Source organism: Salvia hispanica, chromosome 6 (genome assembly GCF_023119035.1).
Source record: "Salvia hispanica cultivar TCC Black 2014 chromosome 6, UniMelb_Shisp_WGS_1.0, whole genome shotgun sequence".
Classification (NCBI taxonomy): Eukaryota; Viridiplantae; Streptophyta; class Magnoliopsida; order Lamiales; family Lamiaceae; genus Salvia; species Salvia hispanica.
Window position 1 is genome coordinate 40,108,240 of NC_062970.1, and position 27,103 is coordinate 40,135,342.

Below are 27,103 nucleotides of genomic sequence, written 5' to 3' on the forward strand. Positions count from 1 at the left end.
ACCCTGTTCTACTTCCATCCAATTCATATTCATATCTTTCTTCTTTTGCCTTTGCTACCAAACATTTCTACCAACATTCTTCAAGTAATTTGCTGGAATTTCAGTGTTGTATTCAAAGTTGAAGCTCATTTTCATGCTTTGGTGTTGTCATTGGCAAAGAGTGTTACCCATATCCTTGTTAAGAATCAAACACAGCCTATGCTGTGTTGAGCAGTGCAATTGATTGGTTGGCCATCAAGTCCGGCTTAATTGGTTGGGGGTTCGAGTAACCACAGTGACGGGATAAATGGATAACCCGATGGCAAGACAGAGTAGTGTCTTTCTCGAATATTCAGTATCAGAATTCGATAAGAACAAAATATTAATACAGTATTCACCACAAGAACAAAATTGAGTGTGAAAATGCTACCAAGTAGTATTACAGAACAGACCGATAAATATTCTTCATCAAGATTCTTGCAGCTGCTGCTGTTGTGTTGCATGAAATTTTCTTCCAGCATCCACAGCTTCCCTGCAACACACAATGTCAACCAACCATTTTCCAGGCCACCTATTCTTGGATCCAAAAAATGCGACATAATGTTCATAAAAAGGTTAAGACCTGAAAGCAGTTACAAGCTCCATATTCTCAGGGTTGAGTGTGACACCATCATAGAAAGCATTGGCTGCGTCCTCAAATTTCTGCAATATTAAGCATAACAAATGTTACAAGACAGAAAACATAAATTTGCAATCAATGTGTTGACCATAGGAATGACACCTCACCTGCAGTAGACGAAGAGCGGCACCCTCTCGGTAGCAAGCCTTTGGCCAATCAGGCCTAAGAGCCTTACATGCTCTTGCATCAGCTAAAGCATGCTCGGCTTGTCCAAGACGAAGCCAACAGAGACTTCTATTGGAAAGTAAAGTGGCATCAGTTGGGTCAAAATCAATTGCCTGCAAATTCATATCAAGAGAAAAAGCCAATCAGATACTAATATGAAGATTTTACACATTTACAACCCAAGAGCAAATCTATGATAATCCAACATATGATCCATGCACGCCTAGACTATATATTTAGGTGTGAAACCAGCATCTCATACTATGTTGATAAAACATTTAACATTTAGACTCATGAGGAGGATATTAATGATCCAGTGTTTTATACAGTAGTATAATATTATACACTCATCCTAGGTTAAGATGATCGGTTATAGCAACTTTGGTCATTTAAATACTAGCCCTATATTTAATTGGTGATTTATGACTTAGATATGTAGAATCAGTAGTACACCCTCGTGTCACATAGGTATGGATGGACGATAATAGAGATAACCTTGTAAGTTCCTCATCCTATTTTGTTATTGTCAAGCAAGACAACCTAATTGATGGAACACTGAATTATTCATTACATAGCAAACAAAATGAACCTGTGTGTAAGCATCAACTGCTGCCATATAGTCTTTCCTCTTGAAAGCATCATCAGCCCTTGCCTTAGCTTCAGCAGCTTTTTTCTTTGCTTCAGCTGACACCTGAGAATTTGAACCAATGAGTAAGTCAGTAAAGCTGACTTTGAATATCAGCTATTTAATAAGTATCCAGTGGCATATCCAACAACAGATCTCAACAGCTATGTCCAGTAAGTGTTATTTCACTGCCATCGACTCTCTCTCAGTAAGAGAGTCCAACATCTAATCTGCCAGTTAACTTATCCTATACTTGGTATGATAGTGATTTGCCCCTTGTAGTATTTTCCCACTGTCAGCGAGATGAAATCCTCGAAATCACATTGCTACCCAAGCTGAAGGGACAACAAAATAATGTTTCACCACCACCCCAGTCCAAGACCATGTTAATGAGTAATCATATACACTAACAGATGCAGGCTCGAGGCAAATGAATTCCAGAAAACGAACAAACTAATATACAGTGAAAGGGATTCTACTTTAGAAAATTTAAGTCAGAAATAAAACAAGAGGAAATATAATCTCACATAAAAAGATGTAGTGTTATCAAGAAATACCTCAGGCAAACTTATCTTGGGAGTTGCAGTATCCTTAAGTCCATTAGATCGTGCGGTGTTTTTATTCTGACCCTGCATTTGTTTAAATAGAAACCACATAAAGTCTAATAAGAAGAGACATGTAAAACAAGACAAAACCCCCCAATGCGGTAGGTTATAGCCTATAGGTTGAAGTAGATAATCTTTTTGCCAAACACCCAACGACAAAACAGAAAAAGTACATAAATGCTCCATCATAGGAATAAAAGAAGCTTATTTATCAAGAATAACTAGCACATAATTACCCATAACCTCAACTGTTAAGTTTTCCATGTGGCTTTGACAATAAAAAGTACAGGGATGATCACATCTTTAGATGTGGAAAAGGTAAATCATATGGAATGGCTACCTCCTCTTTCCCTGTTTCTTGTTGCATGTGTTTAAGAATTCCATCAATACTCCATTCTGGAATTGATTCAATTGGAGCTGTTACTGGAAGAAGAATTTCAACAGCTACCTTATTTCCTCTTGAAGCTGCTACCTGAACTGGTTTCAAACCATCCTGCAGCAAGACGAAGCTTAAAGACCAAAGGTTTCAATGAAAAGATGACTGTTTAGATTTGCCTTGATTTTTCTCCCAAATTCCCCAGTTACAAAGAACTTATACTAACTTGGCCATCCCATATTTCAGTAAAATGTTTTAAGATATTACATACATGTGAACTCATCTAGGCTGAAATTAGTTAGTATAAGTTCTTCTGATACTACTCCCTCCGTCCCGGCTAAGATGACACATCGCTTAGCCGTCACGGGATTTTAGGAGTTATTGGTTAAAGTGTTTAATTGGAGAGAGAGAAGGTGGGTGTAAGTATTAAAGTAGAGAGATGAAGAAAGATGGATATTTTAATAGGAGTGAGAAAAAGTGGTTGAGTGTGTTAATTGGAGAGAGAGAGTTACCAAAAAAGGAAGGGTGTCATCTTAGTTGGGACAAACTAAAAAGGAAAACGTGTCATCTTCTTAAGCGGGACGGAGGGAGTATTTTTTTGTAGTAGATGAGAAAACCGAGGCATGTAAATTTTGCTGTCTTTACCTCATCAATGGCATTAGGATCAGCTCCAGCTTGTAATAAGCAGTTTATGATCTCTGGGCTGCCAATATCAGCAGCAATGTGCAAAGGTGTCGCACCACCTGCAGTAAAGTTCACAGTTGCACCTGCCTGTATGATATAGCAAAGTATGAATTCTTAGATATGCTTACATCCTTGAAAATAGAAAATGCATGACCGCGTAGAAAAATAAGATGCAATAATGTTTCTTAAGTGACCAGAGCATGCAAACAAGAAATCAAGCTCTTATCAAATTCTGAAAGTGCACTTAAGAACTATATTTAGAACAAGTTCTAGACCCCATTGCACTTAAGTTCTAGAGTTAGTAGAATTTCGTTCAAAATTTGAATAATAAACTTAAAATTGTAGCATTTAATCTCAAATTTAGTTTTAGACTTCAAAAAGCACTGAATTATAAATTATTCTTTTTATATTATGGACTTGAATAAGCTAGGGTTAGCGTCAAATCAACTAGGCCAAAAAGAGCTCAAGAGCTAACATGCCAACAAAATTGAGGCAGAACCCTGTTATTTAAGGTTAGTCTCTCCCATCACCTATCTAACAACTATAGTAATAGAGAGGATAACATGCAAAGCAGTGTACTAACAAGATACAAGAGAAAGCACCAGCTAAATTATCACCTTACAACCATGGCAAAAAGTGCTCAAATGCAACGGGGACAAAAAAAATGAGGTTAACCATATAACTTTCTGGTTAGACAGGTTAGTTAGCCCATGGGGCCATCACCCATTAACAACTTATCAATAGAGGGACGATAGCACGCAAAGCAGTATATATCCTAACAGTAGAGACCAGTTAATTGTTTACCTTAATTAATAACTCCAAACATGCCAACGAACCAGCTGCAACAGCTGATAATAAAGGAGTAATATCATCTTCAGTCTTAGCATCTGGCTGCAACAAAAGCAGATAAAATCGTTAAAGATTGGGAGAGGAATTGGGTAAGGGTACACATAGTACAAATCGTAATACAATCAGGAACTTTTTATTAGGGTACCTATCCCCCCTCACCCCCTAAAGATTGTTTGGGCACATTTGAGTGAAATTACAATTCAATGATGCAGTTAAAACCACATTCTAGTATTTCAACATCATCTTCCTAATGCAGTTTAGGCAGCCATCAGTATGCTAAATCAAGATCAATGATTTCAAAACCCTATGTAGTCACATGATCTGGTGTTGGATAGACGGAAATCCTAACTTCAAATGACACAAGGGCATATGCACACAAAACCCCAACTGACACCACAGGGAAATAAAAAATGTTGGTTCTAATTCTATTGTTCAAATTTTAAAATATAACTATAACTGGATAGTTTCTATTAATGGTAATTAACCAAGCTAAACCATACTTCCTCCGTCCCCTAAAAATATAAACTTTCTATTTAAGGAAATTTCTTTTTCTCTAATATGATGAGACGCATTTTCCACTAACACACTTTTCGTTCTATCTCTCTCTTACTTTCCCAATTTTGCATTAATACCCTTGCCATTTCAAAAGTTCCTATTTTTAGGAGACGGAGGGACTATTATTCTACAAGTGTGGAATTAACACTGCATAAGCTGATACATCCAATTAAAATCTAACAGCCCATACCTTCCAAAAAACATCTCAGATGATACAGAGGCGGCACTTTCTGTAGGCCTTAAAAGAAGAATATGTATCTTTGTGTTTACCTTTTCTACTCCACAGGATACAAAGTATATTAAATTCTTTAATTAATCTTTATCAAACATATCTGGTTATATCACGAATTATCCACCTCTCAGCCAGTAGACCTTGTAGATATTTTATGACAAAACGCCGTCCAAATGATCTTAAAATGTGTGCCTTAAGTGCAGAAACATTTCAAAGATGGATAATTAAATTAAACTTTTCAACGTAGTAAAGCAATCAACTTACGTTGGCCTTATGTTCTAGTAGTAATTTGACAGAGTCTTGCTGGCCATGACCGGCAGCCCATATTAGCGGAGTACCAGCATCACTTTGAGAATCAACACTCACATCCTTGGAGAGTAAAAACTTTAGAAGCTCAACATCTCCTGCAAGCAAAGTTCAAATTCATTCAATTGTTGAGATTTCTTAACAAGAACAACTGAAAGATAATACAAAGAACAGAACAAGTCCCAAAAAATTCTTTAGAGAAAATGCTCCTGGTTCAATTCAGAACACACTTAAATATAGTTTGTTTTGATATACACGAGCAAATCATTGCTAACTGATAACAGGAAAAACTACAAATTTTTCCTCTCTACATAGAAACAAACGGCAGTGATCAACTTATAACAGTGGATCCCTGGGCTGAAATAGATGTCGCACCAAAATTCGAATATCTGGTCCTTGAGTTAACTAGCTAGAATTAATGCAGTTTCCCATAGCTAAAAAGCCTAAGCTTTCTTCTTATGATGGGAATATTAACCAAAATAGGCCGATTATGCTACAAAATAGTCAATATGACAGCAATACTATATTTTTCCAGTCCTCAACTAAATGCAGCAGAAATTGATCATTAGACTGCACTAATGGGGATTAATTACTTACCAAGGCAGGTGCTAAAAGATAAAAACTCATCTTTGATTAAGCACAAATAGTAGTCCCCAATAAATGAACTAATCACATACAGCCAAACCTTCAAAACCGCTACGAGGCTATGTTAAATGAATTAACCATATTGCAAAGTACTACTCTATGAGATCAGCGGTCTCCATAGCCGGGCCTCAAGTCACACAAATCAAGTCCAACTCTTTGTTTGTCATTCCTAAGACAGCAAAGGAGTAAATAGAATTCAACTTTGCTTCCTAAACGGATGAGAGTATACCTGTTCCAGCAGAATGATGCAGAGCAGTGGTCCCTAAAGCACTTGGTATGGAAGGATCAGCACCATGATCTACGAGGTACTTGGCGAGGGCAGTATGCCCTTGCCGCGCAGCATGCGTTAGAGGAGTATCTCCTGAATACCAATACCACAAATCAGGAAGATGTAATTATCTAACCGCACAGCCTCAATCAACTGATAACACATGAACACTAATTTACCATCCTCATCCTGCGTATTGACATCCATCTTCAACTCTTCCAGCAGATATTTGCAAACCTCAGCCTGACCTTCCCTGGCAGCAAAATGCAGAGCCCCTCTCTGATTGGCATCCTTAACATCCGCTACCGTTTGCGCTAGCCCCTTCCCACCATCGAGCTGCTTCGCCAATTCTATCAACAGAAAAAAATTAAGCTATAGCTGAAGCGTCCAATTAAAAAAAAAACGAGGCTGCTTACTTTTGAGGAGGTCTAAATTTCCAGTCTGCGCGGCATTGAGGAAGTGTTGAACTTTTTCCCTCACTGTAATCAAAGCATATGAATTTAGTGATTCGGAACAAGGATTGAGAATTCGGTTGGTTACAAAAGAGAAAGTTGTGGAAAAAACCTGCTAGAGCATGAGAAGCATCGGGCGCCATAAATTGATCTCTGGTTTTGGAAAGAGAATTGGAGAAGAAAGATGAAGAAGATTTGAGAGAATGAGCAAAAGCCAAATAGTGTTTGAATGAATGCAGGGGGCTTTGCAGCAGGTTTTGGATTCCAGAAAATTCTCGCTTATTGAAATTTGAACCCATAACCTACTATTTTTTACGGCCCAGCCCAAATTTGAGACATTTTAGCTATCCCATTTCCTCAAATCAAATTTAATTAAATAAAATAAAAATTATATAATTTAAATTAATATCCCTTTTGATCATTCGCTCCCTATTAGATTTTTACAAAAAAGAAATACAAATATAAACCAAAAAAATTAATTTTAAATATTACTACTACTAGTAGTAGTATCAATATTCGCTCTCCATTAGACTTTTTAGCTATCCCATTCCCGTCTCTCCCTGCGACATGGCCACCTCCTTTTTGCACCGAACATGCGGCCTGCACTGTGGTCACCCTGCCTCTATACACGCTACGAGCCACGAACCCTCCCTTCCTCGTTGCACGTCTCCCAATATTGCATTGTACACGGACACGACTTAACACCATCTAAGATGAAAAATACGCGGCATGCATATGGAATTTAACACGAGATGTTTAGATAAACAAGCTTATGTGCAACAAAATTTCACTTTATACTACTACTATACTATCAATAATGTAACAAAAATATCCGGTCTATAGCTCAATTTCTAGCATTGTAGTTTCCATGTGGCTGGCGACATGGACATGTGAAAACATGCCTCAGTTTTATCGATGAGTACGTAACCCAAAATCAATTGGTCTGAGAATATAATGAAAAATCAAGAATTATGGTCGAAAAAATAATCGTTTCTTTGGCAAACTTGAAATAATCAAGGCTTACAAATAAGTTTTCTAATTATAACAATTTTATCACTGTTACGTGAGCTCGAACATGATAATACAAACACTAGCATATAATTATAGGACGATTATTTGCAGCATATAAGAATTATATTAGCCATTAGGCCTACATTGCTATCGTAATTCCTAAATCACAATATTAGCAACGCTGCCCTTTTTCCGTCACCCTTCCATACGTCCCGGCGTGCTTCCACATTTCCGAGAACGAGTAATCATCCAAGCTTGCGATTAGACTTACTATCTCGAATCTCTACCATTTGTGGCGATCGGATGGCGAGGCTCAAATTCTGAACCTATGGCCGAGCCGATTAAGCTAGGTAGATTAAATGAGTTCTCTCTCCGTCTAGATTTAGATTGTGTTTCTAGCTAGATAGTCTAATCCATGCCACAGCCTCTAATTGGGGACTGCATCACTGAACATGCTACCGCCTGCGCCCAATGCCGCAGCTTCGTCTTCACTTGTTGAGGATCATCGCCTGATTATAATAATTAAACACTCAATTCTCTCAATCAATTTCAAATCTCATGATGAAATTAAACTAGAAACGACGCCGTACCTTTGTTCAAAATTTTCCATGAATCGGAATCCTTCTCGAGAGAGCACGATCGGGGACTCAATGTCGCCGGTGGCGCGGGGGCGGGGCTAGGCAGGGGGCTGGCGAGGTGGCTGGTGAGGAACTGGCGGTTGACGGCGAAGTAGAGATCGAGGGCGGGGATGGTGGTGCACAATCGCTGCCCTTCCTCGGCGTTGAAGCCGAACCCTAGCTCGATGCATCCCTTGAGCTCGTTCAGATCCTCGTCCGTCAGATCCTCCTCGCTCCTCCACCGCTCCTGCTGCTGGACCTGGCGGCGGCGGCGCTCCCACGCGATGTTGCGCGGCGCCTCGCGCATCGAAAGCTGCTTCGTCAGCGTGCGCCACAGCGGCGGCGCGTCCTCGCCCTCGGAGACGTACGACGGAGACGACGACGATGCGGATGACAGAGGAGGCTCGGGTGTTGCCTGGTAATCGAATGGATTTTGCGGATCTCCCATTCGAAATGTAGGTATGAGAATTAGGAAAGGAAACACCAAATCGATCGATCAGCTGTGCTAGTGTGGTGGTGGTGGCGGCGGCGACCGTGGCGGGAGGTGGGGTGGGGAACCGCCTCGGGCCGCCGTAGAGGTGGTGGTTCTAGCTCTGTGTTTATGCGAAGAAGAATTGAAGGATTCTTCTTTGTTAAGGTGTGATTGTCGATTTTGATGGATGAAGATCGGAAGAAGAAGGTTTGAAGAGAGGAGATGAGAGAAGGAGGCCTTTGATCTGTTTCTGCGCTCAACCCGTCCTTTCTAACTGCCATCTTCCTTTGCATTATTGTTTCATAGAAAATTACGCCAAAATCATCTTTCAAAAATTATATGACAAATAATAAATCATGTTCATTTTTGTGCATACAAATGCGATTTTGAATTAGCACGTAGTAGTACATATAAAGGCTACATATTTGCAATGTTTAGATTAAATACTCCCTCCGTCCACGAATAATAGTCCCGTTTTCCATTTTGGTCTATCCACGAATAAGAGCCCCGATTCATAATTATCATAAATGGTAAAGAGATCCCACATTCCACTAACTCATTCCACTCACATATCATTTAAAACTAATATATACAAGTGAGACCTCTATTCTACTAACTTTCTTCCATCCACTTTTCTTAAAACTCGCGCTATTTAGAAATGAGATTCTTAATTGTGGACGGAGGGAGTATTAGATACTATGATTTTTGAGTTTTCATTTAACACTATCTTTTGATTTTGTTGCAACGTTGCACAACATATAATTTATTGTTTGTAAACATGTCACCCAAGAAATATAATACAGTATCTGCTTGAGTGAAAAGTTCGGTAATGAATATGAGTCACATTTGAGTTTGGCGCAAATAAAGGAAACTAAGTAGAAAATTAATATTGCAATGTGAGTCTTATTTTTATATATTAGTTTTATACTGATAGATAGTGAGTAGAAATGGTTAGTGAAATGTGTAATTTATTTATCATTTAAATATTTAATATACTAAAAGTGAATTGAGACTGTTATTAGCAGAGTAGTATAACTGAGTCTCCTAGATGGAAGAAGTATTTGCTTAACTATTGGCCACCCAAGAAGTATATAATAGTCTTCTTAAATGACGTACGGTCAAAATATTATATAGAATTGATTATGATTTAGTATATAATTCCATATGCCAAATAAAAGTTTGAATATAGATCCTTAGAACTTCTCAAACATTGCCATTATAAAGTCAAGAGATGAAGAGTAAAAACCCCATGCAAATTTAGTGAATTAATCTTTGGCATGTTCAAATACATTGTGTTTGTATCAACAGTACAAAACCTCTTAAGACATGTACTATCAGTATGAACATTTAGACAAGCCACATGGATAGATCAACCATGTTAAAAGTGTGAATGAAACTAGGAAAGAAAAGTGAAAAAAAATGATCATATGTTTTGTTGATCTTCATCTTCCTGCTCTTGTGTATCACTTTTAACAGCCGTGCTATTATCACTTGATCTTCGTCCCCCATCGCGCTCCTTCCCTTTGGCGTGCTCGTTCGCTCTGACTTCCCCACAACATCCTTTCCCTGCATCACCGCAGCTCCTCCTCCTCCTCGACAGCTTTGGTGATTTAGGCCGTGTCAGTGGCAGCTGCACGACACTAGTTTCAACTATCAAAGAGAGACACCGAAAAAAAGGAATTTGCGAGATTTGCCAAAGTGTTTGTTTGAAACCTTTTTTAGCTCAACCTTAGGGGGAGGCCCTTGACGATAGAAGCTAGGAACTGGATTTGCTTTGTACACCATGGTCTTCCTCAGCTCCTTTATAGCTGCTTCTTCTTCTTCCTAGAGAAATATTAATGATTGATTTTTTTTTGTGGTGTTTCATACTATTTGGAAGTATGTATACTACACGACATACCTTTTTTCTAGCTTTGGCTTCGAGTTTCTCTTTCTCCAACGCCTTGTGCCTTTCATCCAGCTTCGCGTAGTACTAAACTTGGCAGGCAATGGAGATTTCAACAACATACATATCACAAAATATTGTATCGAAAGAAAAAGTTACCTCTTTGCGTTTCTCTAAACGTTCTCCACAGATGAATTTTGGAGCAACGGGAACTGTGGGTTGGAACGTATTAGCCAGCTCTGATGCTGAGGAAGCGTCCTCTTCATCTGTAACTTCTTCATCCTGCGGCTTTTCTGACATTGTACAAGTGTTTGGCTGCAACGATCAAGAACGATCATCAGAAATGCAGTTCTAAGGCTTATGTTACACAAACAAGATCAAACATACAAGATCAGATTTGAAGAGGTCAGTAACTAACCGGAGATTGCTGATCATCAGCACCCGAATCATCGGTCTGATCAGTGCTTACTGTTTTCTCCCCCGTCTCATCAAATTCATTAGTGTTTCTCTTTATGCCTCCTTGCTTATGAGACTCAACCTTTTCAGGTAAAGATTCAACACCGGGTTTCGCTTCAAGCTGTAAGCCACCTGCAACGATATTCGTCCATGAATACAAGTCAGACTAAATAGCCATTCTCAATAATTCACTATTTTGTTTTGTCCATACATGATAAAACTAGTGTGATTGAGAGTCAATTAACAGAAAAAAGGTCTCTCATTATTCTTAAACTGAATTAGGGAGGGTGTCAAAATATTTCATAGACAAACAGCAAATGTATACAATCAGTTATCATAATTTGTTTTCAAGCATTTAGGTGTGATTCAAAGCTAAAACACCATTTTTTCAAATTATAGAATATGAACCTATAAATCACAATATAAAAACCATAAATATCTTGTAAGTTGTATATATTCAAAAAAGAAAAGTAGTGCATTTTTATTAGGGCTAATAAGTATGAAATAGAAATGCAGCAGAAAGGGGAAATCCACAAGGGCAAAATACATACCTATATTCATGAAGAAAGATAGATGGAGAAAAAAATATACCAACAAATAAAATGAAGATCGAACAGAACAAACACAATTGCAAATACATACATGCGTTTCAGAAATAGAAAGGCTGTCATTATTGAAAGAAAAAAAAAGCTTCAACAATTGTGATTTAAAGTTCTTACAAAAATTATGGTCGGAAAGATCTACAAGAAATGGCACCACCACCTTCAACAAACTAACGTGAGCTCAATTCTGTTTTTGTTTAACTAATTTTTTTAATTTTTTTTTAGTTGATGTTTTGTTTTCTGGATGGCCCGTTTATGACGGGTTGATGCTGATTTACTTATGGCTCATCGCTTTTTTATACTGAAAACATTTTTTCATTCACAAATAAAAGTCCTTCAAAAATAAAAATATTAATACAAGACACGATCAAGAATATATTGAGCCAATGAGGAAACAAGCTTACAAATCACATTTTTATCGAGTCGGATTAGATTAGATTTGATGAAGAGATGCATGTTTAAACGGGAATTGGACCAACAATTATGGTTTTAGAATTGTAATTGTCTCCACTGACTGAATTAGAATTACAATAGTAACTTTTGAATTTTACGTGTTTGGTTTGGTACCAAGGTTTTGGAACGCAAATTTAGACCAAAATAAGAAATTTAAAATTAGGAAACAAGGAAAGTCTGGAAAAACTAATTTGAAAAATGAAAATAAGGACAAATTGGTATAAGGGCATGCCAAAATGACCAAAAACAATTGCCGTTTTGGAACCAATACTAGAATTTTCGGTTACCGATTCAAAACTGGAATAAAAAATTTACTTGTTGAACCGATTACGTTCAGTTTTCCTTTAACTCATGTCGAGCTATTCTAAGATTAAATTGACTGTTCATGAAATAGAAGCAATCCTAGATGTGATCATGTGGAATAGCATAGTCAAATTATATAAAAAAAATGAGATTAATTAAACAAAATACCTTGGGTGGGATAGGATTAGACGGATCAAGTATAACCAAAATCAATAGTTTTAAACAAAGCCCAAACCCAAAAGTAACTTGGACATAATAACATAATGAGAACTAAGTAGTAGGAAGTCCCAAAAATCAGGTACAACTAGAGATGCCCAATTTTCGAAACTCTCATGTAGCAACCTGAAGGGTACGTGCTATAGGATTTTGAAATCCAATTGAGTTAAATTAACGTCACATGTCTAATTTAAAATAATAGTAATATGTTTATATAAAAAAGATAATTAATGAAAACAATAATTATAGCATTTCATAAAATTCTTTTCTTATTTTTCACATATGATCACAAAATTATTAAAAACCATTTCCTAAAATAACTCAAAATAACTCAAAATTTTATACTATTTCAAATAATTTTTTCAACAGAAAATTTATTGTATTAAATCAGATAATTTAAAAAAAATTCTAACAAAATCCTCAGAAATTTGAATGTATATTAGCAAGTTGTTTTTTGTTTACATAATCCCATCAAACCTTTGATAATATTGCGATGATTGTAGATGATATGACGATGATATTCCGATGATAATTTTTTGGTGATATTGTGATATGTTGATGATATTTTGTTGTTGCGTTGATGATATTGTGACACATAATCGATAATGTTGTGATTCTATGCAGATGAAATTGTATTATTGTGTTGATGACACTGTTACATACAATAAATTGTATGTATACGATGTTGTATTAATGGTATTGTGTTACGTCATTTCATATGGTAGATGATAGTGTTTTTGTTTTGATAATATTATGTTATTGTGTTAATGATATTATCAATATGCAAAAATATTACACTATATATTATCCAAATATTCAATTTGCACTAAAATATTTTAATAACATGTTATACGATTCCAGATACAAAGTCTAATACATTTCGAAAATAATCCAGCTGGAGCTAGTGACATAACAATGTGAAACCTCCTTGAGCCTATAAATATTGGCATCGACTTCGGAAATATAACACACACGCCACATTCTCAATCTCATTCTTAAAGCTCCATGGGTGTTTGCATCATACAAATTCATCACTCAGAAACGATCCGTTGCCCCATTCTAAAGTGAAAAGCGTAGAAACATTTTTCACAAGCGTGAAGTGACCGAGGTGCTAGCTGAAGCCCTTGTCCATTGATTCTAGTGCCCACTCCAAGGTCGCATGTTCAGCATGATCAACGATGAAGAAGGCGTCCGAGCAAAGAGCATAACTCGGTGGCGTTGATCCTCTTGCCATAAACTTGACCAATTTTTCATTATTTGTTGGTAAATCAAGAAATGCCAAAGAAGTTTCTCGAGATATCAAGTCTGCCCTGGACATCAATGACGTTTCAACAATGATGTGGCTAGCCATCACCGCTCACAATAACCTTGAGAAGGTGAAAAGGAAGCAAAAGATGTGAGCGATGATTGCCAACCACATCAATGTTTGAAACTTCATTGACGTACGGGATTGACTTAATAACTCAAGAAACTTCTTTGGCATTTCTCGATATACCGAGTTTCTGCTCTTCGCTCAAACGCCTTCTTCATCATGATTCATGCACCGCATGTCAATGATGGGTTGATCGTCAACAATTTCTTCTAGGAATTATCTGGTCTTTATATTGAACACTCGGCCTTAGAAAGGGTGTTAGAATCAATAGACGAGAGCTTCGACCAGCAGCTCGGTCGCATCACGCTGGTGAAAGACAATGTTGTATCCATCTCGGTTGGGGCAACGTATCCGGTTAGTTATAAAAAGCGAGATAGTGCCCTCGGCAAACTCATGGAGGCAGTCGGGGTCATGATAATGGGCGACAAAAATGTCGTCAAATATATCAGCAACATTGACACGGTGGATCGCCTTTTTAAACTACTCATTCCGTCTATAAAAAGTAGTATTTTTATATTTTTATTTATGTCCATCAAAATTAGTCTCCTACTGAATCGGAACCAGAAAAGTAGCATATGAATTCTACATGTTTGGCCCAAAGTTTGTGATTTTTAAAAACCACTTTTAAAGTTAAATGAAAAATATACTGGAATTGACCCAAAGTTTATGGTTTTTAATACTAATATAGTAATATCCATATTCTTTCTTTTTTAAAGTATATGATCACAAAATTATTAGAAATCAATTTCTCTCTGCTAAAATAATTCATAAGTTTAAACTTCACATAATTTTTTTAAGGGAAATTGGTCTCTAAAATCATGAACTTTACCTAAAATTTGGTATTTCCCATAAACTTTGAAATTGGTATATAATATCACGAACTTTGCATTTTGTTTGGTATTTCCCAAACTCACTCAAATAAGATGTTTTCATCAAAATCTTATTTAACGTAGGCAACCGTGATATGTTTTATAATATTTTGAACCACTTTTTAAGTTCATAACATGTAGGATAAAAAGTTACGTTGAAAATCACGTTGATTTAATTGTGTGAAGTATGATGAAAAAGCCTCGTAAGTTAGTCAAATATAGTAATAGACATCCGTGGGAAATACCAAACAAAATGCAAAGTTCGTGATATTATATACCAATTTCAAAGTTCATGGGAAATATCAAATTTTAGACAAAGTTCATGATTTTAGAGACCAATTTCCCTTTTCTTAACTAAAATTATTTTTTATAAAAAAATTTAAAAGAAAATTATTTTGCTCGGTACAATTTTGAAAATTAGAATGAAAAATTAGTGGAATATGAGTCTTATTTTATAGTATATTATATTTATAATAAATTGTGTGTGAAAAAAGTTAGAAATAAATGTTAAGGACATATAATAGCATATAGACAAAAAAATTGATACATTTATTGGACGGATTAAGTATATACTATAGATCCCCTACCATCATGTATTTCTGTGTTTGCCCCCTGTACGATGATATTGTAATTTTATGCAGATGAAATTGTATTATTACGTTGATGCTATTATTACTTAATTAGAGGAAAAAATATGTCATATATTTAGAATTAGTTAGATAAATATAATGCTCATAATCAAATAGGAGTAGTAATACAGCTGCATTTGCCTTTTTATATAATGACTCTTTTACTTGACGTGTGTGAACTCATTGTGATTAATTACTTGCATTTTCAATTTCATTTTGTTCACACTTTTTTTATTCCACTTCAAATCGACTGTTTTAATATGTAAATAACCGATTTTTTTTTTCTGAAAATATTTTGTAGGTTTTACTAGTTTCTTTTTATATTATTTTTCTAGTTACATGTTTTTAGTGGGTGCTGAATAGAACCTTTCAAATTAATATATGCAATATAAATGTTTTGAATATACAGGCACTACAGTAAAAAAATCGTTAAGAACATGTTTGAATATATTGCAGGAATGATTTTTATACTTTTTAAATAGATGAACATTGATCATTTTATGTGTATATTCAAACATCTATATCGCATAGAGTGGTGCTAAATGGCCACATTATGGCTGGACATAATCAGATTTTTAATGTTCATTTCAATCAAATTTAATGCACTTAGAAAGTATCAAAATTTTATTTTCAGGACTATTCTACCCTCTGCCTTAATTCATCAACAAATATTTTCCTTAGGTTTCTATAAGAGATATACGCATACTTTCTTTTCATTTTTTCTCAGAATTTTATAAGAATTTACAATATTAAGTAAGTATACTATATTATAATATTATAATTAAAATTTTAAATTTTTTACTGTACATGCTATAGTGTAGTGTCCTGTTTTACACTAATAAATTAAATAATAATACTAATAAATTGTAATATAAGTATTAGTGATATAAAGTAAAATACAGAGTTAACATTTGAAGTTAATGATAATTTAAAAAATAATGTTACGACAATGTAATAAAGTCTAAATAATGACAATATTAAAAGATCAATTAGTAATAATAATTATTATTACTTCGTCCCAATTAAGTTGAGTCATAGTATTCTTTTTTGGGACGTTCCAACAAAGTTGAGTCATTTTGGTTTTTGACAAAACATAAAACATTTAATCACTCTTATCCTACTCTATCATCTACTTTAATCTCTCTTATCGTTGTTTAGGATTGAGTTGTGAGATTATTTTAATTGAAAGAGGGTGACTCTGACTAATTATCAAATAATTATTCATCTATGATTGTAGGGGTGGGGAAACGGTTCTAGGTTCTCGGTTAACCGAGAATCGAACCTTATTTTTTCGGTTCTCGGTTAACCGAAAATTGAAAAATAAGGTTAAGGTTTGGTTTCGGTTAGTAGGTTTTCGATTTAGGCGGTTCTCGGTTCTAACCGAGAACCGAAGGGTTAGAACCGAAGAACCGTGATTAGTGGATTGATTGTTAATTTTAACTATATTCATTTTAATTTATCAGTTATCACAAACTTCATTGCAAACTAATTTTCACGGCAAACTAATTTTTGGTGAGTGATTGCAAACTCAGAAATGAGATAATGACCGTAAATAGTCCCAAAGTTTGTTATCCCCATTTCAAAGATTGATTAATTGCAAACAACTTCGTTCTCCCCATTTCAAAAGTTACTGGTCCACCTAGTCACTAAGATAATATGATCATGAATAGTCTAAACGACCATTACCTCACACAAGCAGCTCCCAGCGAAGGTGGTAAGCTTATGTTGAATCTGTCCTCCTTCATTCACTCAGGATGAAGACCCGACAACAACAGGCTCCATTATTATTTTTTTTAATTTTTACAGAATGTATTTCAATTGATTTCGGTTCCTTCGGTGGTTTCGAAGACCCTGTCGGTTATAACCAATCGGTTCCTCAAGGAACCGAACCGACAAAGGGTTCGGTTTCGGTTCTAGATTTCGGAAAAAATGGGAGTCGGTTAACCGATTAATCGGTTCGGTTAGAACCGAACCGACCGAATCCCCACCCCTATATGATTGAGTTGTGGGATTCAATCTCATGAACCAAATGCAATGTATATTTAATTCCGAAATATAATTTTAAAAACCGAATAACCCCATAAAATACGTTTTAGTCATAGTATTGTTTTTTGAGGTGACTTAATATATATAAGAATGTTGAAACGGAATAATAAAATACTAAGGTGTTTCCAATTAAAAGTATGATCATTAATATATTTGATTGAAAATGAATATTTACTTACTTTTTACTAGTATTTTTTAATTTATTATTTTTATTTTGATGGGAAAATTAATACTCTATTTTTAATCTCATAAGTTTGTAATTTAGTTCATTTTAAATTTCATTCAATTGATATTCATTTCAATTAAATAACTTTCAGTTTATATATTGTATATGTATTTATGTTTTTATTGTTTTATCTATATGTACTTTTATTTAGTACTCCCTCCGTTTTATAGTAATAGGGGTGTTTTTCCATTTTCGTCTGTTCCATAGTAATAGAGTCATTTCCCTTTTTAGTAAAAGTCAACACATTTTTCCACACCTACTTTACTCTCTCTTATTTTTTTCTATCTTCATCTCTCCACCTTTTTCATTTTCCACTTTATTCTCTCTTTACTTAACTCACCTAACACAATTTTTCTTAATCTCCGTGCCGAAAAGTTTTGCCTCCATAGTAACGAAGGGAGTATTTATTATGTGAAATCAGTTTTGAAGTTACATTATTAATAATCTTAATATTAAAATTTAAACGTTTGTGTTTAGTATTAATTATAATAATTTAATTATTGGTGTGTACTTTATCTTTAAGTTATACATCGTGTTTAGAATCAATACTAAATCATAAATTGTTCAATTCAATTGAATAAAAAATAAAACCTCTAAATATTAATTAAGATCCAATATATGAATTGAATTTTTTTTAATTCAGTTGATTAATAACTTTAAAATATAATAATTTAAACATGTTATACTTATACGGTTATAGCCTTATATCGCAAATAATAATTAGTACTCCGTACTTCATATATTAATTTACAAAACTATAAGTATAACATATTACATTTATAATATTGAATAATATTAGAATATAAAAGTATAATAATACTCCCTCCGTCCTGGCTAAGATGACATATTGTTTAGCCGGCACGAGATTTTAGGAGTTATTGGTTAAAGTATTTAATTGAAGAGAGAGAATGTGAGTGTAAGTATTAAAGTAGAGAGATAAAGAAAGATGGATATTTTAATAGGAGTGAGAAAAAGTGGTTTAGTGTATTAATTGGATAGAGAAAGTTACTAAAAAAGGAAATGTGTCATCTTAGTTGGAACAAACAAAAAAGGAAAACGTGTCATCTTAAGCGGGACGGAGGGTGTATTATATTTTATAAATTAATAATTTAAAGGTGTGTTATAATCTAATGATAATAGTAATAATTATTGCTGCTAACATCACTATTATTATTAACATCATTACTATTATCAATCGCTTAAATTATATCCGAATCTATATATCATCATTAATTCAAACTATATAAATTATCGTTCTTAGAGTCAAACTAATCTCCTTTGCATAGAGAATTTGGTCCGAATTATTAGTTTTATATTGAAGAAATATAAAGTTTTAAAGGGAAAGGGCCATTAAGTAAAATACTTATGCACTAACAATTAGGCTTAATTTTTCTAATATTTTAATAGTGTTTAGTACCATTATATCCATGTGTGGGTGGCCATAATGTGGTTGCATAGCATTACTCTATCGCATATACTACTTAATTCGAAAGGTTCGATCCAGCATCCATTAATTATAAACATGTAATTAGAAAAATGTAAATTAAAGAAAGTAGTGAAACCTACAAAATATTTTCAGAAAAACACTCGGCTATTCACATATCAAAACTGAAAGTTTGTCTATTCCAAGCTGTGCGAAGGAAGAAAAACTTGCAGAAATTGGAAATGAAAAGTTGGTCAAACAAGTGACCACATCCAGTGGTTAAAGATCAAGAGCTGGGTGATTCATTGTCGACATTCAAGTTTCAGTTACATCTTTTGGTATCTTAGTCTTTTAGCATTCTAGTTTATCCATTGTTTTCTTAGTCTAGACTCTTCTTAGACCTCTATATAAGTTGGTTTTCTTGGTATTGTATCACATCATTTCAAGCGTGAAATATTCAAGCAATTCGATTCCTTCATCATGTGGAACACTATTCTGTTCACATACATTTCTCTTTTTATCCATGGGATTGTTGGTTTCTTTCATGGTATCAGAGCCATGAAATAGCCAACTTTCCTCATCCTTCTCCTTTATTTGTCTTTCTATTATTAAAAATAAAAATGTCTGATAGTGATACGTCCGTTGAGATGGAAAATCCAATAGCCACAAATGTCACAGCACCTCTTTTGCTTTCCCAGAATCATCCTATCAATTTCAAACTCACCGAGAAAAATTACTTGGTATGGGAGCAGCAAATTCTTGCCACTGTTAGAGGATATGGTCTTGAATCATTCCTTACTAGTGAGCACTCGATTCCCTCACAATTTCTTGGGACTGTAGGATCTACAGAAATGAGGCTCAATCCTGAGTACCTCTCTTGGCATCGTCAAGATCAGTTATTGTGCGCTTGGATACAATCTTCACTCACAGAAAGCACTGTTGTTCTTGTTGTTGGAATGAAGACGAGTAGGAATATGTGGCATGCTCTTCAAAAAAAATTTGGTAATCAATCGAAGGCAAAAATCATGCAGTATAAACTGCAACTCCAGACTCTCAAGAAGGATGCTCTTCCCATGGCAGAATACTTGAGCAAGATCAAAACTTGTTGCGATCTACTCGGTGCCGTGGGGTGCAAAATAGCAGAAGAAGATCAAATCTTGCACATCCTCTCTGGTCTAGGCGCTGAGTATGACTCAGTTATGGTAACCATCACCTCTAAAGCAGATTCATGGAAAGTGCAAGATGTAAATGCACTATTACTCAGTTTTGAGTCCAGATTGGAGTCAGCCAAATCTCCCTCCATCAATCTTGATGGATCCCAGCCTACATCAAACTTCACTCAATCTAGTGGTCAGAAAAGAGAATGGAATTTTCAAGGAAGCAAAGGCAGTTACTCAAACTATGGAAGAGGAGAAGGTGCAAGAGGAAGTGGCTATCGTGGTCGAGGAGGTAGAGGCAGAAATGGTGGATCCAGAACCTCTTGTCAGCTTTGCCAAAAACCTGGCCACACTGCTGACAAGTGTTGGTACAGGTTCGAGCAAGGATTCATGCCTCAAGCACCGCAGCCTCGACAACATCAACCAACCTATCAACAAACGAATAATGGCCAGCAATCCACTTTTTCTCGGAATCCAGCAGCTCATGTTGCTCAAGCTAGAGGGCCTCCAATCATCACTTGCCTTCAGAGATCAACTTTGATAATTCTTCCTCCACATCTTGGTATCCAGACTCAGGGGCTACTAACCATATCACTAATGATCTTTCCAACCTGAGTGTGAGTTCAGAATATCATGGAGGTAAACATCTCTTACTTGGTAATGGCCACAAAGTTAAGATCTCTCACATTGGTCACTCAAACTTTCTTCCAACTCTTAAAGCTTCTAACTCTAGATCTTTGCATCTCACTAATCTGCTTCATATACCTAGCATCACTAAAAACCTACTAAGTGTGTCTCAATTTGCCAAAGATAATCGAGTCTTCTTTGAATTTCACCCTTCTCTTTGTTTTGTCAAAGACCAGGTCACCAAAGCAATCATTCTCAAGGGCATCCTTAGTGATGGGTTGTACAAATTCTCACTCCTAAAGCCTTCCCAGCCTTCGAGTAACAGGTTTTCTAGTTTCAACTCGTCTCCAGAAGCTTGTTCTACCTCTCTGGACAAGAATCCTTTTGCTCCTACTACTTCTAATAGCTCTTCTAGTATAGAATTATGGCACAAAAGACTTGGCCATTGTGCTTTTGATATTGTAGAAAGAGCTCTTAAAAGTTGTAATATCTCTTATAATTCAAATAAATCCGTTTCCCTTTGTCAATCTTGTTGTGTCTCCAAAAGCCACAAACTTCCATATCATGACTCTCTCACTCAATACACATCTCCACTCCAGCTCGTACACAGTGATTTATGGGGTCCAGCCCCTGTAATTTCCAAAAATGGATTCTCTTATTATGTTACTTTTGTGGATCATTTTAGTCGATTTACATGGCTTTATCTCTTGAAAACAAAAGGGGAAGTTGAGTCTATCTTCAAACATTTTAAAAGCTTTGTTGAAACCCAGTTTAACCAAAAGATAAAAATATTTCAAAGTGATTGGGGAGGTGAGTTTAGAGGAATGTCTTCCTTCCTTCAATCATCTGGCATCCTTCATAGAGTCTCATGCCCGTATACTCCTCAGCAAAATGGGCTTGCGGAGAGAAAACATAGGCACATAGTGGAGATGGGGTTGTCCTTGTTGTCTCAATCGGGCCTGTCCTCTCAATACTGGGATGATGCTTTTGTTTCTGCATCTTTTCTCATTAATAGAATACCCGCAAAAACCCTTCATTTTGTGTCTCCTTATGAAAAATTATACAAGGCCAAACCTGACTATCACTTATTGAAAGCCTTTGGCTGCCTCTGCTACCCACATCTTAGACCATATAACAAACATAAGCTACAATTTAGATCCACTCCAGCCACATTCATTGGCTACAGCTCACATCACAAAGGGTACAAGGCACTCCTTCCCACTGGTAAAGTGATTGTCACAAGAGATATAATTTTTGATGAAAGTGTTTTTCCTCACCTTAACCCCACTCCTATTCCAGTTCCTCTTGGTGACTCTACTGATTCTGCCCCACTCTTAGCTTCCTCCATCCCTACAAATTCCTCATTTCTACCTACTTCTCCAACAGTTCCCATGTACTCTAGCTCATCCAGGTCACCAAACTTATCTTCGAGTTCCTCTGACAGCATGCACCCACCGTCACCTCATGTATCAACTCCTCTCCAAATGGATTCTCCCTCTCCACAAATCCCCCCACCTTCACATCATGTATCTACTCCTCACCAAATGGCTTCTCCCTCACCTCTTGTCCTCCCACCTACCCCTCCTACTGCTCCCACACATCCAGTCTCTAAACTTCATATGATTACAAGGGCTCGGGCAGGCATTTTCAAGCCCAAAGCCCTTCATGCTGCTGTCCCAAATACTTCTGATCAAGTTCCTAGATCTTATTCCATTGCTCTTTCCATTCCTTTCTGGAAGAGAGCTATGGTTGAAGAATTTCTAGCCCTTCTAAAGAACAAAACATGGATTCTAGTTCTTCTACCACCTGGGAAAAATCTAGTTGGTTGTACTTGGATATTCAAAGTAAAGAAACATGCTGACGGCCTCATTGCTCGACATAAAGCCCGCTTAGTTGCTCAAGGCTTCTCACAGGTCCCTGGTTTTGACTTTAATGAGACATTCAGCCCCGTTGTAAAGCCGCACACAATACGGCTCATTCTGACCATCGCCGTGACTTTTGGCTGGAGCATTTCACATCTTGATGTTAATAATGCATTTTTACACGGCGACTTGGTTGAAGATATCTACATGAAGCAACCACCTGGCTTCGAACAAGGCTCCCCTCAGCTTGTTTGCAAGCTTAACAAGGCCATCTACGGTCTTAAGCAAGCCTCGCGCTCCTGGTTTCTCACCGTGCAGGCTGCTCTTTTACTCTTGGTTTCACTCAATCACGCGCAGATACTTCACTCTTCTTCCGCATTACCAAGTTCGAGGTAACCTATCTACTGATATACGTTGATGACATACTTATCACCGGGTCCTCTCAATGTGTTGTTCGGCACATAATCTCCAAACTCAGTAGCATATTCTCTTTGAAAGATCTAGGGGAAGTGAAATAGTTTCTTGGTGTTGAAGTCACTCGCACTGCTCGTGGCCTTCATCTAAGCCAAGGAAGCTACATTAGAGATCTGTTAAAGAGAATGAATATGCAGGAGGCGAAAGGATGCCCCACTCCTATGGTATCTGCCTCTAGACTTTCGAAGCATGATGGAAATCCGACTGTAGAAGGAAAAATCTATAGAAGTGCAGTAGGTGCTTTGCAATATGCCACGATAACCAGGCCGGAGATCAGTTTCTGTGTGAGCAAAGTCAGTCAATTCATGGCCAATCCCCTTGATTCACATTGGAAAGCCGTAAAGCGCATTCTGAGATATCTTGCAGGATCGAGCGACTACGGATTACATATTCTGCCCTCCTCTTTTTCACTTACTGGATTTTCAGATTCGGATTGGGGAGCTGACTTGGATGACCGTCGATCAATCACTGGATATTGTGTGTATTTTGGAAAAACTCTGATTTCTTGGTGTTCAAAGAAACAAACGGTTGTCTCTCGATCCAGCACCGAAGCAGAATACAGAAGTTTAGCACAAGTTACTTGTGAATTGTCGTGGTTAAAATCATTGCATGAGGAACTGAAGATCAAGTATTTGAAGCCCCCCACTGTGTGGGTTGACAACATTAGCACCATTTCTCTTGCTAGCAATCCGGTTCTTCATTCTCGCACGAAACAGATTGAACTCGATGTTCATTTTGTTCGGGATAAAGTGCACGGAGGAGAAATAGATCTACGACATGTTCCGACGACGATCAAATCGCAGACATCTTCACTAAACCGCTCAGCTATCAATTCTTCTCGAGATTAAGGAACAAGCTGGGAGTGTGTCCCTTATCCTCGCTCGAATTGAGGGGAAGTGAAAGTTTGTCTATTCCAAGCTGTGCGAAGGAAGAAAAACTTGCAGAAATTGGAAATGAAAAGTTGGTCAAACAAGTGACCACATCCAATGGTTAAAGCTCAAGAGCTGGAAGATCAAGAGCTGGGTGATTCATTGTCGACATTCAAGTTTCAGTTACATCTTTTGGTATCTTAGTCTTTTAGCATTCTAGTTTATCCATTGTTTTCTTAGTCTAGACTCTTCTTAGACCTCTATATAAGTTGGTTTTCTTGGTATTGTATCACATCATTTCAAGCGTGAAATATTCAAGCAATTCGATTCCTTCATCATGTGCAACACTATTCTGTTCACATACATTTCTCTTTTTATCCATGGGATTGTTAGTTTCTTTAAAAAACAGTCGATATGATGAGGAATAAAAAGTATAAAAAATGAAAATGAAAATGTAAATGTAAATGATTGGCTATAGTGATCACAGTGACACTGACAGTGAGTTTACAGAATTTGATTATGACATTATATGATTATGACACGTGTCAAGTAAAGAATGATTATATGAAAAGACAAATGCAGTTATACAGAATTTGATTATGACATTCTATTCATATAATCCCTGTCCCAATCCATGTATTAGATGGCATTACGGAAGACCAATCTGAAAGTGTTAATTAATTAATTATGAACCATGAAAAAGGTTTAGTGCGGCATCATTACATTATTAGAAATATATCAAATATCATTGTTCCATTTTGTAAATATGACATAATTTTTCCAAAAAATATGTTAAACGTAATATTGTACTATCTCATTATCATGCAATGTAGTTATTGACTTTTTATTACAAATATAATTAATTAATTACTCCCTCCGTCCATAAATATAGTGATTTTGAATACGACACGAGTTTTAATTCAAAGTTTATAAAGTATGAAACAGATGAAAAGAAAAAATAAATAAAAATATTATTAGTATAGAATGAAGCTTACCCGATAAGATTAAAAACTTGCAAACAAATGGAAGTGAGTTAATTTTGTGGGACAGATCAAAACAGAAAAAAAGAATGTAGACCCCACCCAGGGACCAAAACGATAGTTGTAGCTGTATTGTCCACAGATGCCAGTTGAGGAGAATCGCATTACCAAAATCATACACTAATAGTAATGCTGCGTAGAAGAGCCCTCTTAACAAAATAATCTACAATGGCCAACCAAACTTGATTGGTTGATAGGTCAAGAAATTTCAAATTGATTTACCAACCGATAACTCAAAATTAGTTGAGTTTGTGAGAAGCCAATATGCCAAGAGGATGAACGCCGATGATTTCTGCTCTGCTCTTGTGAATGACGGGCCGATGATTGACAGCTTCCTCCAGACATTATCTGGCATTCATGATGAACATGCGGCCTTGGAGAGGGCGCTAGAGTTCGCCAAGAGCGCTTCCACCATTTTCTTCGTGGCAGCAGCAATGCTGTGTGTGTTGACGTCTAAGACTGTTGTATCCATCCCGGTTGGACTTGGAGCAGTGGGTACAAAGCTTAAGGAGACGGCTAGGGTCATGATAACGGGTGCCCACAACGCCACCCAACATGTTAGTAGCATCTACACAATGGCTTGCGGGTTGCTGGTCGAGATTCAACGTTTGTCGGAAATGGTGGCTGATCAAGTACATGCCCAGTGCGTGGAAAATGCATTTCACTAGTTACTAGCCAAAGTAGAAGACTACCACCGGGACATGAAATATTTCAAGCTCAACAGCATACCCAGACACCACCTTGGCTAAGCTACTTCAAAATATTAATTTTAGTCCATTTCAATTGTTTTTTTTATCCTTCTTTTCTTTCTTTGCTATGGATTAGGATATTATCATATTAGATTTATTGCTCATCATTTTATATATTAGATTTATTGTATTTGTGTGTCTATGTTTTTTTCATATGCAAGTGTACTGGAGAAATATAGTACTACCTCCGTCCCCCAAATTTTAACACAGTTTATTATTTGGTCCGTCCCTAAATATTTGACACACTTCACTTTTTTCCATTTCTTGTAGTGGACCTCATATTCCACTAACTCATTCCTACTCACATTTTATTATAAAATTAATATTTTAAAAGTAGGACCCACATCCCACTAACTTTTTCAACTCACTTTCCATTACATTTTTTAAAATCCGTGTCAGGTCCAAGTGTGTCAAAATTTGGGGGACGAAGGTAGCACTATATATGTGTGAATTTGATTTTAAAATTGTCCAATTAAGTCTTGATATGGAGTAGTATAACTTATTATATTACTACTTTTAATGAGAAATAATGGTCTTGGACTAATGTGCGCATTTTATACTACTACAAATTAAGTTAGTAGTACAAATAGTAAAGATTAATAGGTTGCTCAGCTAAGTTAATAAGAATATCTGTGATTATAAAGGTTCTTTCCCATTTGATGGTAGTGGCAAAGAATGCCAAAAAAATGGATTAAATAGAATATTACTATAAATTGCATTTTGGTTGAGTGTCTGGTTTCATTAGATTAACAAATAGGACCGCCAAGGATAAAATGGACTTAAAATCATATATTGTCAAATTCATTGCTTAAGGGTCAAACCTATGACCCCCAACTTTACCTATTATCTCAAAAAATAAATAAAATGTGAACCTATAAATCACAATATATAAACCATAAAAGTGATGTGTATGCAGTATGCACCTACAAATCACAATTAAAAAGCTATAAAATGTGATTTAAAGCTCAAACACCCTTTTTCAAATTATAGAATATGCACCTGTAAATCACAATATATAAACCATAAATAGTACTAGTCATGTGTATTTTAAAATGAAAGTGGGGCTTTTTTGTTAAGGCCAAGGAGTATGAACTAGAAATGCATTCAATCAACACACTTAAAAGGGAGTAGTATTTTTTTCATTCTAAATTAAAATACTACAATAAAATTCAATAATAGTAACGAACCGAATCATCGACGACATTTTTTTTGAAGTCCGCTTTCGGTGGACTGAGTAGATCAATGTCTCCTAACAGTGTGGAGATCCAATATTTAATTTGCATTTTCCATAATTGAAATGAACCACATAAAATTATTGGGTATGA

The 27,103-nt window shown here is 36.0% G+C and overlaps 4 protein-coding genes across 6 annotated transcripts in view; 2 read left to right on the plus strand and 2 right to left on the minus strand.

The window, feature by feature from the left end:
* Positions 1-46, plus strand: part of LOC125194281 (PRA1 family protein E-like) — an 868-nt gene extending 822 nt beyond the window's left edge. The window contains exon 2 of the mRNA XM_048092419.1: positions 1-46. The gene's annotated coding sequence lies outside the window, so the exon portion shown is untranslated.
* A 273-nt stretch (positions 47-319) lies between these two features.
* LOC125194283 lies at positions 320-8,640 on the minus strand. The gene is made up of 15 exons (XM_048092420.1): positions 8,022-8,640; positions 7,848-7,940; positions 6,533-6,610; positions 6,385-6,447; positions 6,148-6,318; positions 5,930-6,061; positions 5,014-5,153; positions 3,918-4,004; positions 3,075-3,200; positions 2,394-2,546; positions 2,006-2,077; positions 1,413-1,514; positions 766-936; positions 602-681; positions 320-511 (listed from the first exon to the last, which is right to left on the minus strand). Exons 1-15 carry the CDS (start codon positions 8,494-8,496, stop codon positions 448-450), a joined length of 2,007 nt encoding a protein of 668 aa, XP_047948377.1. The 5' UTR covers positions 8,497-8,640; the 3' UTR covers positions 320-447.
* A 1,160-nt stretch (positions 8,641-9,800) lies between these two features.
* On the minus strand, positions 9,801-11,705 carry LOC125192462 (protein WVD2-like 2). Of its 3 annotated transcripts, none has more exons than XM_048090041.1 (6): positions 11,581-11,705; positions 10,824-10,993; positions 10,565-10,720; positions 10,421-10,492; positions 10,249-10,344; positions 9,801-10,150 (listed from the first exon to the last, which is right to left on the minus strand). In XM_048090041.1, the coding sequence occupies exons 3-6, from the start codon at positions 10,703-10,705 to the stop codon at positions 9,944-9,946; spliced, it is 516 nt and encodes a 171-aa protein (XP_047945998.1). In that variant the 5' UTR covers positions 10,706-10,720; positions 10,824-10,993; positions 11,581-11,705; the 3' UTR covers positions 9,801-9,943. The 3 variants fall into 3 exon arrangements, with proteins under 3 accessions (XP_047945998.1, XP_047945999.1, XP_047945996.1); XM_048090042.1 differs by having other exon boundaries at positions 9,801-10,120; positions 10,234-10,344; XM_048090039.1 differs by having other exon boundaries at positions 10,234-10,344.
* An 11,540-nt stretch (positions 11,706-23,245) lies between these two features.
* On the plus strand, positions 23,246-23,968 carry LOC125195343 (secreted RxLR effector protein 161-like). Its single transcript, XM_048093503.1, has one exon. The coding sequence runs from the start codon at positions 23,246-23,248 to the stop codon at positions 23,966-23,968; it is 723 nt and encodes a 240-aa protein (XP_047949460.1).
* The last annotated feature ends 3,135 nt before the right edge of the window (positions 23,969-27,103 follow it).

Coding starts and splice junctions, on each gene's coding strand:
- LOC125192462 (XM_048090039.1), bottom strand. CDS start 10,705: ATGTCAGAAAAGCCGCAGGATGAAGAAGTTACAGATGAAGAGGACGCT. Junction 10,345..10,420: donor AAGCCAAAGCTAGAAAAAAG/GTATGTCGTGTA, acceptor ATATTTCTCTAG/GAAGAAGAAGAAGCAGCTAT. Junction 10,151..10,233: donor CTAAGGTTGAGCTAAAAAAG/GTTTCAAACAAA, acceptor AGTGTCGTGCAG/CTGCCACTGACACGGCCTAA.
- LOC125194283 (XM_048092420.1), bottom strand. CDS start 8,496: ATGGGAGATCCGCAAAATCCATTCGATTACCAGGCAACACCCGAGCCT. Junction 5,154..5,929: donor GCATCATTCTGCTGGAACAG/GTATACTCTCAT, acceptor CTTTGCTTGCAG/GAGATGTTGAGCTTCTAAAG. Junction 4,005..5,013: donor TACTAGAACATAAGGCCAAC/GTAAGTTGATTG, acceptor CTTTTGTTGCAG/CCAGATGCTAAGACTGAAGA.
- LOC125195343 (XM_048093503.1), top strand. CDS start 23,246: ATGAATATGCAGGAGGCGAAAGGATGCCCCACTCCTATGGTATCTGCC.